We start from the raw sequence: 13905 nt of genomic DNA, 5'->3' as shown, positions 1-13905 counted from the left end.
GTTTACTGTCCTGTACTGTTTTACCCTGTATAGTCTACTGTTTGTACCATGTACGGCGCTGCGGAAACCTTGTGGCGCCTAACAAATAAACGATAATAATAATAATAATAATATCTGACAAGGTTAAGAAGGCTGGGGGGATAATGTGTGGTAAGGGGTAGAAGGATGGGGGAGAGCATAATGTGGGATCTCGGACCAGGCGTGGAATATTCGTGGCAAAGCACATGATGTGTGTTTGACATGTAAGCCTGACACGTGTGGGGGGACACGGTCTACATACAGCCCAGGGCTGCAGATTGTTTTAATCCAGCACTGCTATAAACATCCCCCTTTGTCAGACATCCAACATAAAATGTGCCAATTCCAGACTTTTGTCAGTTATCCCAAAAATGTTGTTTTGTTTCCCTTCCATGGTAATGTGTAACGTGGAACTGACGGTCTCTGATCACATATTTGCCTATTGTGAAATTCTTATCTAGAGAAAAAAAAATCATCCAAATGAGATTTGTTTCCATAACAGAGAAATCTGCTTACTGCAAACTGAGCACCTACAGCCCGAAATATATAACTGGTGTAATGGGAGGGGTACGTCATATGGATGCCGAATATCCCGACAACAGTTACCACGACATGAGGATTCCAATGACCGATGACGACTACTGTTGAAAGCAACTTGAACCAATCACGAAGAAGTAAGAAGCCGACTTCCCTTCATGACGTCAGTCACCATGGCGACGGGATTATTGGTGCTGTTAATGGTGTAATGTAAGTATGCGCTGTGTAAAGTACATTGTACATAGGCGCTTACTTACATTGCACCATTAAGAACAGCAATAATCACGTTGCCATGGTGACTGACGTCATGAAGGGGAGGAGGCATCTTACTTCTTCGTGATTGGTTCAAGTCGCTTTCAACAGTAGTCGTGAATGGTGATCGTCAGTAAGGAGCCCTTCGGAATCATCATGTCGGGGTAGTCAGCATCGATATGTAATACCCTGCAACCATCCGCCCCGTTACTGGGCACCCGCTATCTCCGCAACTGATGGTAAATCAGCGCCAACATTTTAAAATATCATTGCTTTAGGTCGTAAATGATTTGTGTAATGCAACCCAAAATATACTAAGTGCAGAGTGTGCTGCTAAGACTGTATATAGCAATCTATGTAGTATGCTGTACATCACATTGTATATTATTAGTACACACATGTAATATGTGCCTGAAATGTGTGATCTTGGAAGAAAATGGAATTCATGCAGCATAGAGCGGTATTATGTTTCTCTATCCGCACTGTGAACCCCCCCCCCCATGTGTCTGTTCGGTCTGTGACCCCCTCATGTGTCTGTTCGCTCCGTCACCCCCCCAAGGTCAGCCAGTCCACTCCGTCACCCCCCCCAAGGTCTGCCAGTCCACTCTGTGACCCCCACAATGATTATTATACATTACTACATAACAGACCGTTTAGTGACTAATCCCTGCAGAAGGGCTTGGAAAGGGTTAAACAAAGGAGATTCCGGATAAATTGTTGGCATTTTATTTGGAATGTTCTTGTGTTGTGTGGACCTTCCTTCCTGCCTTAAATGAATATTCAGTAGTTTCACTTTTATACAAATTGCCAGTTATTGGGAAGCTCTGCCCCTCTAGGGAGAAGTGAGTCGCATTATATAAGATCGTTCTGCAGAGAGAGGAGAGTGAGCTCCCTGCAGGCAGATAAGGTCTGAGCGTAAGAGAGCAAAGGTTCAGCATACAAAGCTCACACCTGGAGCTATGACTGGGCTCCTGTGGATCTCTCTCACCCTGATCTGTATGTATCTGATTACATGGCACATACGCTGGGTGCCACCTAATAATAAGGGCAGGTACCCTGTGCCAGGGCGATGGTTTCACCTGAAGAGACTCCTGTACCTGGTGCTGATCCACTTGTCTCCTAAGAAGAGAACTTCGTACGGAGCGCTGCAGAAAAGCGAATCTCGTCGCACAAGAGAAGAACCTACGGAGCTGAGATCATCCCGTGACCTGGAGACTGTGCAGGAGCTGGTGCAACATCCACATGTAAGTACTTATCTCATTTACCACTACACCAGGGGACTACAAGTGCCAGCAGGTCCTGCCATAGAGGCTCTATAGGACCTCACACTGTTATTTCAGTATACGTGGAGTTGTCACAGAGGTTGTAGTATGATCTGAGCTCTTACCCTCAGCTCCAAGTAGAAGAACTAGTTACACAGCTGTATACATGTGTCATCTATTCATGTGGACGTGGTAGATTACAGTACGTTCTCCGATACATTTCAGTGGGACCCTTTCAATGTAGTGATAGTTGGGCAGTTGTGTAGGGAAAAGAAATTCTCTCTGCAAGAGGCTGGTCTGTGTGGCCCCAAGACAAGCATGAGGACGACCCCAGCGGGTTACTGGACGTGCCCATAAATGCAGTTGGCACATTCGCAATATAAGAGGGTGCGGCCACCGGCTGACCAGGCGAAGAGACCCCTCATCTGACCAGCAGATCAGTGACCCCTCTCCCCTTACGGGGGGATTTTCACAATTGAAACAGATTGGTGGTTACTTACTCTGGATCAATTTCAAATATAAGTGCAGGATCGCAGGAGATCCAAAATAGGTTGAACTTGATGGACTGGTGTCTTTTTTCAACCTCATCAACTATATTACACTGAAAGATTGACACCAATAAAGTAACTACAAGAAAACTAATGTTAATATGATCAATGTCCTCCTCTTATTTCAGGCTATAGACTCTGTGTATTTTACTGGTTTCTCAGAGGACAATAACAGCTTTGTCATCACTCGTATCGCCAGAAGACCCCACAATCAGTGCGAACTCTGGATCTTTATGAGAGTGGACGGAGTCGGTGATTTTGAAGTAAGTTTTTACGGGAAATCCCTTATAGTCAAAGGGACTGAAATTGTGTGTACTTCTAAAGACCTGTGCAAACCAATGTGGTTACTCTCATTGCTTAGTGCTCTGACGGTCCTATCTGAGGCACCTAGAAAATGCTGGATGAAGAACACTTTGCAATTTGGCTGCTAAGATATCGGTTTCTTTTCATTTCATAAGATTTAGTTAGTTCATCGTTTTCTGCTATTGAGGAATTTACAGGAGTTTCTCTATGTCAATCTAGATGTAATTATTTCCTACACTCATTACTTGTAGCTTACAGTGCACCAACACGGACGGTCAGCCCTCAAACTGACCTGCGCTCCAATAAACTAGCGGTTATCACAATACAGCTCAGACGGAACTTTAACAAGAAATCATTGATCATTATGAAGATCGTAAGGTCTAGTCGTACGGTCGTTCAGAGCCAACACAAGGACAATGTACAACACAGTAACACACAACTTGCAGTATTGTCCCTGTGTCACGTGACATGGCCACATCATCATCATCATTTATTTATATAGCGCCAGCAGATTCTGTAGCGCTTTACAATTGGGAACAAACATTAATAAGACAATACTGGGTAATATATACAGACAGAGAGGTAAGAGAACCCTGCTCACAAGCTTACAATCTATGGGACAATGGGAATTTGAAACACAAGGGCATGTGCTACATCATATTGCACACTGGACCAGCTAGAATGCAAAGGTAAAAGTACTGAGTGGGGTGTGTGTGTTGCAATGTTGGTCAGAGGGTTGTTGTCTTGTGTTAGCTGTGTAGAGGATGGTAATAGGGTAATATAGGGAGATTAAGATGGTGGTTGAGGAATATTATAAGCTTGCCTGAAGAGGTGGGTTTTCAGAAACCGCTTGAAGGTTTGTAGACTAGAGGAAAGTCTTACTGTGCGAGGGACGTTATTCCACAGAATGGGTGCAGCCCGAAAAAAATCCTGTAACCAGGAATAGGAGGATGTGATGAGAGTGGAAGAGAGACGCAGATCTTGTGCAGAACGGAGGTGTCGAGTAGGGAGTCCTCAGTGATCCCTTTGTAGAGTTCAGTGTTAGCAGCATTAGCTGACTGTACAGAATGTAGTCCTGACACAGGATGACCTCCTTTGTGAATGTAGTTTTAAGAGTCTCTATTACCATCGCCTTCTCTCTCCTTTGCTTTTGAAGTTACAGCTACCTCTCGGGAGCTGTACTGATTCCATGTCACATGACCCCCCCCCCCTCTATACAGCTAACCCCATAACATGGTCATGTGAGCTGCTGACCACCTGTTCTATGCTTCTCTCTACAGCACCCTGCCCACCCCTCCACCATCATGCAGAGTGACCCCGGTAATGGCTGGAGGGCCGGGGGGCTCAAGATGGAATGTAAAGAGCCGTACGGTACATGGGAAATTTCATTTGATGGTTTCTTGAGGTACATACGTGTCCTGTGCGTGTCACACTGGAGGGGTCTCAGGGGGATTCTGTGTTTTACAATGTTCTGTTGGCCGTGTGTATGTCAGTGATATGCGGAAGAGCCCGTACTGCCAAAACTAAACCTACTGTCTAAATATTAATGCCAGATTAGTTACTTATATATTTATTTATTGGCTCCTTAAATCACTTATATGTTTATTATCTGACCTGTCTTTCAGAAAGGGGCCCTTTCGACACCATGACAGCGGAGACGAGGGGGAGAACGTTCACGTGAAATTTACCCTGCTGTAGATAATGCCGTTATTCTGTTATTTCAATAGGGGAATATTCATTATTGTATATTTTTTATTCCTAGACAAAATGAGGGAATAATTGGGGTCATCTAGTTAGCGCATCTGCCAGTAAGTGCCATCATCCAGCCGGCATGTAATCCTCAGACGCGCTGCGCCATGGCGGTGTCTGAACGGTCACATCCGTCGCGGTTCCAGAGAGGCTCATTCACACATAGAAATAAGCGTTATTTTCTGCTCGTATGGATTGCGCTGAAGTGTTGGTGCCAGTAGGAGTCAGAACGCCGCGTCTCCCGCTAATGGTAGATGATTATTTGTCTGATTTTCACACCTTGCTTACGGGAGACGTTGAGGCGACGTAGTGAGAGATGAGCAGGGCGTGAGTTCATGTCGCCATTCTCAGCATCAGGTTGGAGGGGCGGAGCATATAATGACGCTAACTGCGTAACCACTCCCCTGCCCACTTGTGTTCATGGGCGGAGCTTGAAGCGCAGCAACGTGTCCTGGTCCCGCCCACACTGGAGACAGGTAAGAGCCCCTGCGGTAGAACGGTCTTCTCTCACGGGTCTCCCTCTACCCCAGGAGTCTCTCGTACTATGGCGATAACACAGACGTACTACGTGCGTCTCCGTCATACCAGCGTTTAATGCATCTATCTGAGTGGTTTCCCCCATATTATTATTTCAGTCACTTTTGTTAGAAATATCAGTTCTGCTCCTTGTTGTGGAATAATATCCAAGGATTCAAAAGGAAAATCACGTTCGGAACTGTTCCCCCAGGTGTAGCTCCAGATGTGTCTTATATCGACATCACTGAGGACCATTATAAAGTGATAATAGCCAAGAACATGAGTACAGATAGATTCCATAAATGGTACAATAAATATTTATATCAATGATTTTCCCTACAGTTGGTTTGGTTTTCCTGTAAATCAGAGAACAGAAAGGACATCTGAGCTGCCCCTGTAACCCGCTGCTCACAGCCCCTTAGAGTAAACTATTTCAGTGGTTTCCTAGTTAAGCGTCAGCCGGATGTAGACATTTAACTCCTTCAGGTTCTACATCAACATAAGAGGAAAATGCTGACAGGAGAATTTAACATTACTTAAAATGAAACATTATTTCTGGGGTTAAATTAATGTCTAGTTGCGTTATAAATAGTATTTCTTTAGACAAAAGGCCGTCAGCTTGTAGTACCACAAGTCCCAGGATTCCCTGTCAGCCATAAAGAGAGATAATGGCTCTATGTGGTATGTAGTCTCCCCCACTGGATTATGGGTAACACTCACCGCGTCCGTCTCTCCGCAGCTGGGCGGCCTCCACTCAGGTGTTTGACTTTGATCATGACTTCCACCCCAGCGCAGCCGCGTCTGCTATGGCCCTGGAGGAAATCAGCCGGGAGTTCCTGAAAGTAGTAAAAAAGTAAGAATAAAACTATTGTCAAAAGAAGACGTCATATCGCTGCCATATATAGCGGAGTAGTGTAAGTGGGGAATGATCTGGGCAACATTTGCGTGAAACAGATAATTGGAACAAGAATCATAAATATGACTGAAGAGATCAATCACGGTATAAATCACTGTACACGTTACACGTTAGGGCTTATATAGTAATATAAGTGTTTATACAGAGCAATCTGCCAGCTGTCATCAGAACCATTTACTGGATCTATGTCCAATCTGGTGGCAGACGTGTAATATCTAGTGGCAGACGTGTAATATCTAGTGGCACACGTGTAATATCTAGTGGCACACGTGTAATATCTAGTGGCACACGTGTAGATTTGGTGGCACACGTGTAATATCTAGTGGCAGACGTGTAATATCTAGTGGCACACGTGTAATATCTAGTGGCACATGTGTAATATCTAGTGGCAGACGTGTAATATCTAGTGGCACACGTGTAATATCTAGTGGCACATGTGTAATATCTAGTGGCAGACGTGTAATATCTAGTGGCAGACGTGTAATATCTAGTGGCACATGTGTAATATCTAGTGGCAGACGTGTAATATCTAGTGGCACATGTGTAATATCTAGTGGCAGACGTGTAATATCTAGTGGCAGACGTGTAATATCTAGTGGCACATGTGTAATATCTAGTGGCACATGTGTAATATCTAGTGGCAGACGTGTAATATCTAGTGGCAGACGTGTAATATCTAGTGGCACATGTGTAATATCTAGTGGCAGACGTGTAATATCTAGTGGCAGACGTGTAATATCTAGTGGCAGACGTGTAATATCTAGTGGCACACGTGTAATATCTAGTGGCAGACGTGTAATATCTAGTGGCAGACGTGTAATATCTAGTGGCACACGTGTAATATCTAGTGGCACACGTGTAATATCTAGTGGCACATGTGTAATATCTAGTGGCACACGTGTAATATCTAGTGGCACACGTGTAATATCTAGTGGCACATATGTAGATCGTGTTCATCTGATCAATACAAATACCAATCAGACACTGATAGGAACTCGCTGATGTTTTGGGCCCCACATCAGCTACTTACACACAATCTGGTCTAAAACGACCAAGTAGGTCTTTGTGTAGCCCATCGGTATCCAATGTCTGATTGGCATCAGAGGTTATAACATAGAATCATTACGTGCACTATAAGACTTTCCTATGTGTCACTGGTATTGTTGCTGTTCATGGAGAGGAGATTGGAGGCATTAAAACAAAGATCTGGGGGTAAATGTATCAAGCTGAGAGTTTTCCGGCGGGTTTGAAAAACCAATCAGATTCAAGCTATCATTTATTTAGTACATTCTTCGAAATGATAGCTAGAATCTGATTGGTTGCTATAGGCAACATCTCCACTTTTCAAACCCGCTGGAAAACTCTCAGCTTGATACATTTACCCCCTGAGGTCAGTGATCATTTTAATGTTGTCACTTATCACCTTCTGCCTCCTAAAAATTAAACATTTAGTTTTAGATTCCATATAAGTGCTGTCTATTCAGTAATATTTTATACTACACTGGTTCTACGATCTTCTTTCTCAAGTGGAAGCTGCCATGATGATCTCTCTGAGTACGGACAGCTCTTTACTTACAATATGACGAGTGAAAGATGATTGATGTAACATAAAGTTTGCTGGGTCATGTACGGTATATTAATGCTATCAGGTCACTTTTATTTAATGATCCAAGTCACTGGCTTGGAATGCAGAACAAACTTCCATGGTAATATGGCAGCATGCAGTGAGCAACTTACAAAAGATTTTCTAAGCAAACAGAGCTCTTTTAGTTTCCAGGGAAAGTAGAAACAGAAGAGACTATTCTTCATTCTTGATTTTGTCAGATGTGTTTGCATTCTCTTGTGTCTAATACAACAGAGTGTGTTTGCTGGCTCTAAGTAACACAAAGTATAATAAATGTATAAATAATCAATGTATTCTCCCTCATGGCAGATCTAAGGAGGAGCATTGCCGCTATGAGCAATGGGGACGTCACGTAGTAGAGCTGACAATCGCTGGCCAGCCGGCGATAGGGATGTGTATTACCGGTATACGCAGCCATTCCTACGGTATGTATCCTGTACATTCATCTTCTCGCTATAACTTACATTATTACAATGTGACCAAGAGTCAATTGACATATACAAATATGAATGATTAGCACAGTAATGAGCCCTTTATGACCATTGTCTTTTATGGTATTACTGGCCCGTTCAGAAACATTTCTGTGTTTTATGTAATGGCTGTTGGTCTATAAAGAGATTTATGGTCTGTACAACGATTAGTGCGTCAAGATGGCGGCGCCCAAGTGTAATGAATCAGATTGTGGGAACAGGGTGTATTAGGGTGTTCCTTCCTTATGTTTATGATAATAACAGGACATTATAATTTGCATCCTCAGCAAGTGTATTACATCAGTTATACAGGACGGCATTTTATATTTCAATCCACAAAAGTACACTGAAAATAATCAGTGTGATCTCAATAACTATATTATAAGACAAAGCTCATTATATGATATCATTTTCTTTTCTTTAAACAGGTATCAGAGATTGGGCAGAATTCCACCGATATGTGATGTTTTTAATGCACTTTGAGGTAGGTATAATAAACCGTAGGGTGGAGATGAGAATATTTAGTACAACTAAATCCTTTTATATAATGAGGATAATATAGACATTGACACAAACATGTCCGGTCCCAGGAGAGAACGTGGAGCAGACGGATGCTATGAAGCTGAACTGCTGAACCCCAAACAGGGGGTAAATGTATCAAGCTGAGAGTTTTCCGGAGGGTTTGAGAAGTGGAGATGTTGCCTATAGCAACCAATCAGATTCTAGCTGTCATTTTGTAGAATGTACTAAATAAATGACAGCTAGAATCTGATTGGCTTTTCAAACCCGCCGGAAAACTCTCAGCTTGATACATTTACCCCCTGGTGTCCTGACAGTGGGATAATCTTCTCTTCTCTTTCACTATTTATATTTATTTATATTTATATTGACTCTGCGCTGTCAGATGTATTTCTACCTCTTCTGTATTCTCAGGATCTGGTTTTATACTATAGGAATTATTCCTAACGTCCGTCGCTCACAGAGGCTTCACGTATAACTGTGTGTGAGGTTTTACTACTAATGTTCTGGTAAATAAGTAACAGTTCTGGGATTCAGCATCCAGCGTATAATAGATGAACTTACAGTGGATTTGTCAGATATATTACAGGGGACGACATAAGTGTCTTAAAGGCATTTATCCAAATTGTGTCATAATGTCATCATCATAGCTGCAATATTGTGTCACACTACATGTAAAAGATAAAATCTAAAACAATGTTATCAATGTTTTTTGTTTCAAATTAATTTCTATTTTATTACATTTTTAAATCTCCCTAGAATGGAACTTTCGTACATTTAAACCTTGTCAGCATCCCGAGATCCACTAACCAGTAAGTACCAGAAACACATCATTGGTAGGACAGACTGGGGATCAGTAAAGCGGATTCTCTCCTCCAGTTAATTAGGATATTATTTTACCTTTGTGGTCCTGCAGATTATTGTTGTACATAAGTATTTGTCATTATAAGAAATAATTCTTAATTTCTTTTTAATTTGTTTTCCCCCAACTTACACGTACAATGAAACACATTATACATCGCATACAATAGTATAAGATAAGCATCATAAAACTATTAAAGAATAAGAACACAATTAAAGGTTACACAAACATTTCTAATCTGTGAAATATAAAAACGCACATCCAGTTCTTTGTAACTTCTGTGAATACTTTGTATTAGCTGATCGCTGGGTGGTTACCTAAATTGTAATATATTTGTAAATACTGGAAAATATTTAAAGTTTTGAAACATATTATTATTGCATATAAAGTTCAATATTATCATTAATATTACTGTCATAAACGGTGCTAGTTTTATCCTTCCTTTAATAATATAAGAGACATCTTAAACATTATCTCCATTCACAAGACCCCCATCCATGCCCTCGCCCTCCCCAAATCCATGCCCCCGCCATCCATGCCCTCACCCTGCATCCATGCCCTCGCCCCCTCATCTATGCTCTTGCCCGTGCTCTAATGCTGCTTTAAAGTCCACTAATTTTACCACGTGTGTCTAACTGTATAATTATTCCTTGATGTGACGTTCACCAGAATTTTCTACACCCACAATTAATGAGTCATGCGTGCAATTAGGGTCCTGCTTAATTGGCAGCACCTAGAACAGATAAACAGGCTTATTAATTACCTACCATAAGTGTCCTTATAACCACATCTCGCTCTCTTTTCTTTATCTCCGTTCAGCAAACGTGTATTTTTTTGCCAGTATTGATACATTTAGGATAACTTTTTAGTTATAAATTACAACAGATTACACTTAGATGTAATTTACATAATTTATCATTTCCCATTGAAGTTAATCCTCTTCTTAGAGCAATCCCCCACCCCCCTCAAAAAATTAAGTTTTACGTCTCACATGCGTTTATACAAAATAAATGTTTGTGCAGCAATTTCCAGGATTAATAGAACGGAGGCGTTGTCTTCAGTTTCATTGTAGGCTACGTGATCCATACGGAGGGTAAGGCTGGTATAGATTGGTCGGACGCCCACCTCTTCCATATTGCAGATGACCGGATCATTAAAGATAATTACCGGATCCGTTTTACTGCAGGTGAGAGGTGCTGGGGATTGAACCTTTACAGGTTAATTCACCATTTCTGCAATAATGCTCAGTCCAATAACTTGACCAGAATTACTCAGAACAAAGGCTCCTGATGGAATTATTGTATATAGGATAATATTAGAAGAAACAAGAGGCGGATATTTTACAAAGAGAAAACAACATATAATGCTATGGCCTAATGCTTACATCAGCCCAGGTTACAGATAATATTCTGCAGTATCTGGAGAGACAGTGTGATCTCTCCGCTGTGTAGTCTCCTGACCTGGCTCCTTCCTTCTAGGTGGCACATTGTATGACATCTCCGCCACGTTGGACTCTGGAACCAGCCCGCTGGTGTACAACGGGAAGCCTTCTGTGGGAGTCACACATGAATGTATTGCTAGATTCACGCTGGGCCTGGACTGCAAGGGGCGGGGCTTAGTTGAATTTTACTACCGGTAAGAACACTTTAAGCTTTGTCTCACAGGCCGACGATATAAGCCGCAAATACAATTTACTAAGCAGAATCCTATTAAACCAGCTAATTATTGATATATAGTTAGCGGATGGGACAAGGAACAATTTGTAATTTACTGTGGAAGGCAGTGGGGTCATTTAGGGGTGGGGGTCTTGTGGGGTTGACATCCCACCAGTGGTTTATAGACATGCCATTGGAAGTCAGATTTCATAGATCCCCGTTTTAAATTAGCCCTGGTTGGTGGAATGACCACCTCACCCCAACCTATTGATGTAACTGTGACAAAGGGATGACAACACATTGGTCCCCATGTCACAAAGATGGGGACATGGGGCCATTACTAGACCCCCCCCTCCTACAACTATCAGGGACCAACTATCCTGTCCAGCAAATAAAGTCACTTTGTATCTCAGATGCCAATCACACCGGCACCCTATGTTTAATATGTCACCTATAGGCCATTTGGCAGCTTGTGACCATGTGACCCTGCAGTGGCCAATGCATACACCGGTTATTGGGATATAAATCTTCCCCCCTCTCACCCGTGATGAAGAATCTTATCCACATCTTTCACTTGTGACAATACTGTACAGAAACCAAAACTATATCTTTCTCCCCTTCACTCTGCAGGGATTAGACGATGCCTCGATAGCCGAGACAACAAGAGGTGCTTCTCCGAAACTCTGCTTTCTGAATGAATATACGGATATCCAAAATATACCTGCTCTCATCTATTCCTAAAGTATCAGACAGGTCAGGTGTGAGAGCTTATTGGTGGAATCAGCAAGTGATCTCTCAATGGTATTGTGGTTATCAGGCGCCCAAGGTCTTCCCCAAACCCAGAACCTGATCCACCACATCATCTGCGGCTCTGAAGCACAGAATCACACCTTATTCTGCAGCCATTTCATGGTTATTGGATATATATCAACGTAACACTTGTGCTCACTCCAAAGCCTCACAAAAAGATTGCTCTATCCAGCAAATACTGGAGGATCCTGGGACTCATTCAAGGAACCCACAAACAAACTAATAATCTGTCTGATCCAAGAGGACCAAACGAGAGACTCGCAGCGTCCTACAAGAATTCAAGACCGAGCTCACAGATCTTAGAATCAGACCAGACACACGTGGTGAAAACCAACATCAGGAGCGAACAACCCTGTTACATGTCAGATAGACTGACCAAGACCAAGACATCCTATTGTAACTGTCAAAGTCATATAATTGGATGAAAGAAAGTATATTGATTAATATTGTTTTACCGTGCGATTGCGACCAGTACGCCACGTGTCATGGCGCAATCGCACGATAAATCACGCACGCATACACTTACACATTCACTTTTATATATATTTCATATTTATAATAGTTCCAATCCACTGTTTATGAGCAGATGTTATTTGGTTTATAGTTATATTTTATAAGGTTATATGTACACATTAGTGAGATCTAAGGTTAAGGTCATAGGAAGCATGTCATGTCTGGTATCATTCTAATCCTCTATTTATCCACAGATGTCGGTTCATTCACCAAAAGAATCGCACCTTTTGTATGCTAGTTATGGATGATAGTGAATAAATGATTAGAATGGCATTGTCTGTGTAATGCTAATAGACCAGTTTAAACTAGTTTTTGGTGGAAACATTAGTATTCATCATCTGGAGAGCTGACCCCCACCCTTGGAGGGTTTTGTTTGAACTGACCTATGGACTGCCTTACACTGGACCTTCCTGAAGCCTGAACCAATGGAAACTTGCCAAGTCACCTGTATTGTAGTTACTGTAACACCAAATGTATATATACTGTTCCCTGGAATCAGCTAGTCAGTCACTCTGACCACAGTCTTCAGGACTGAAGGACTGCAGCTGGATCCAGCAGAGTGCAGCGTATGTATCAGGTATTGGCTGTACTGTACTTATGTATTTTAACTGTTATACTTTTGCTAAATAAATTGCTTGTGCTTTGGAACCAGACAAATCGCATAGACAATGCTTATTGGAAAATGATGAAATTACTTTAATATAACTGTGACTTGTACCCACGCACAAATCACCTGGCAGCGCCCAGCCTCGGATATACCTGCATACTCATGTACCCCGTGTAATACGATATCTGTTGTGCCTGTGACTCACTATTGCATCCGCCTGTTTGCTGAGCATGTTGATAAACTACAAACTGAAGCCTCACATATTCTTTTAACTTGCAGCGACCGTCTGAAACGCACCAACATGTTTTCCTCTGTCTAGTTGCTATCAGTCGCCCTTAATCAATTATCTGATCATTATTATGTAAACACATTGCCCAGTGCTATTTGTGTTGTATGAGGGTTTGTCTGATTGGATTAATGGTTAATACACTAGTTGAAATAAATCTCTATCTATAAAAACACATTACACAAAGTGACCTCTTCTCAGATTATCTGTGTTTTAGATCATGTGCTGCCATCTAGTGGACATGACAAGAACAACACACATTATCTGCTTCTACCATTCATCATCATCATCATCATCATCATTTATTTATATAGCGCCACTAATTCCGCAGCGCTGTACAGAGAACTCATTCACATCAGTCCCTGCCCCATTGGAGCTTACAGTCTAAATTCCCTACTATAGACACAGACAGACAGACAGAGAGGGAGAGACTAGGGTCAATTTTTGATTGCAGCCAA

The 13905-nt window shown here is 42.1% G+C and overlaps 2 protein-coding genes across 4 annotated transcripts in view; one reads left to right on the top strand and one right to left on the bottom strand.

Moving 5' to 3' along the window:
• ZDHHC7 (zDHHC palmitoyltransferase 7) overlaps positions 1-13905 on the bottom strand; it is a 165727-nt gene that overhangs the window by 25709 nt on the left and 126113 nt on the right. The window contains exon 3 of the mRNA XM_075189355.1: positions 5906-6021. The gene's annotated coding sequence lies outside the window, so the exon portion shown is untranslated. The remainder of the gene's footprint in view (positions 1-5905; positions 6022-13905) is intronic.
• Positions 1613-13905, top strand: part of LOC142104589 (uncharacterized) — a 38781-nt gene continuing 26488 nt past the window's right edge. For 2 of the 3 annotated variants that reach the window (XR_012679607.1, XR_012679606.1), the window contains exons 1-11: positions 1613-2051; positions 2746-2880; positions 4201-4325; positions 4546-4614; positions 5925-6038; positions 8035-8150; positions 8624-8679; positions 9474-9526; positions 10638-10762; positions 11055-11211; positions 11862-13131. Coding sequence is in view for 1 of the 3 variants with exons in the window: in XM_075189353.1 (XP_075045454.1) it covers positions 1767-2051; positions 2746-2880; positions 4201-4325; positions 4546-4614; positions 5925-6038; positions 8035-8150; positions 8624-8679; positions 9474-9526; positions 10638-10762; positions 11055-11211; positions 11862-11868 (1242 nt within the window). In the remaining 2 variants the exon portion in view is untranslated. Of the gene's footprint in view, positions 2052-2745; positions 2881-4200; positions 4326-4545; positions 4615-5924; positions 6039-8034; positions 8151-8623; positions 8680-9473; positions 9527-10637; positions 10763-11054; positions 11212-11861; positions 13421-13905 lie in introns of those variants that run through there. The other variant, XM_075189353.1, reaches the window with a different exon arrangement.

Source organism: Mixophyes fleayi, chromosome 10 (assembly GCF_038048845.1).
Source record: "Mixophyes fleayi isolate aMixFle1 chromosome 10, aMixFle1.hap1, whole genome shotgun sequence".
Taxonomy (NCBI): domain Eukaryota; kingdom Metazoa; phylum Chordata; class Amphibia; order Anura; family Limnodynastidae; genus Mixophyes; species Mixophyes fleayi.
This window is presented reverse-complemented; position numbering and strand designations above follow the sequence as displayed.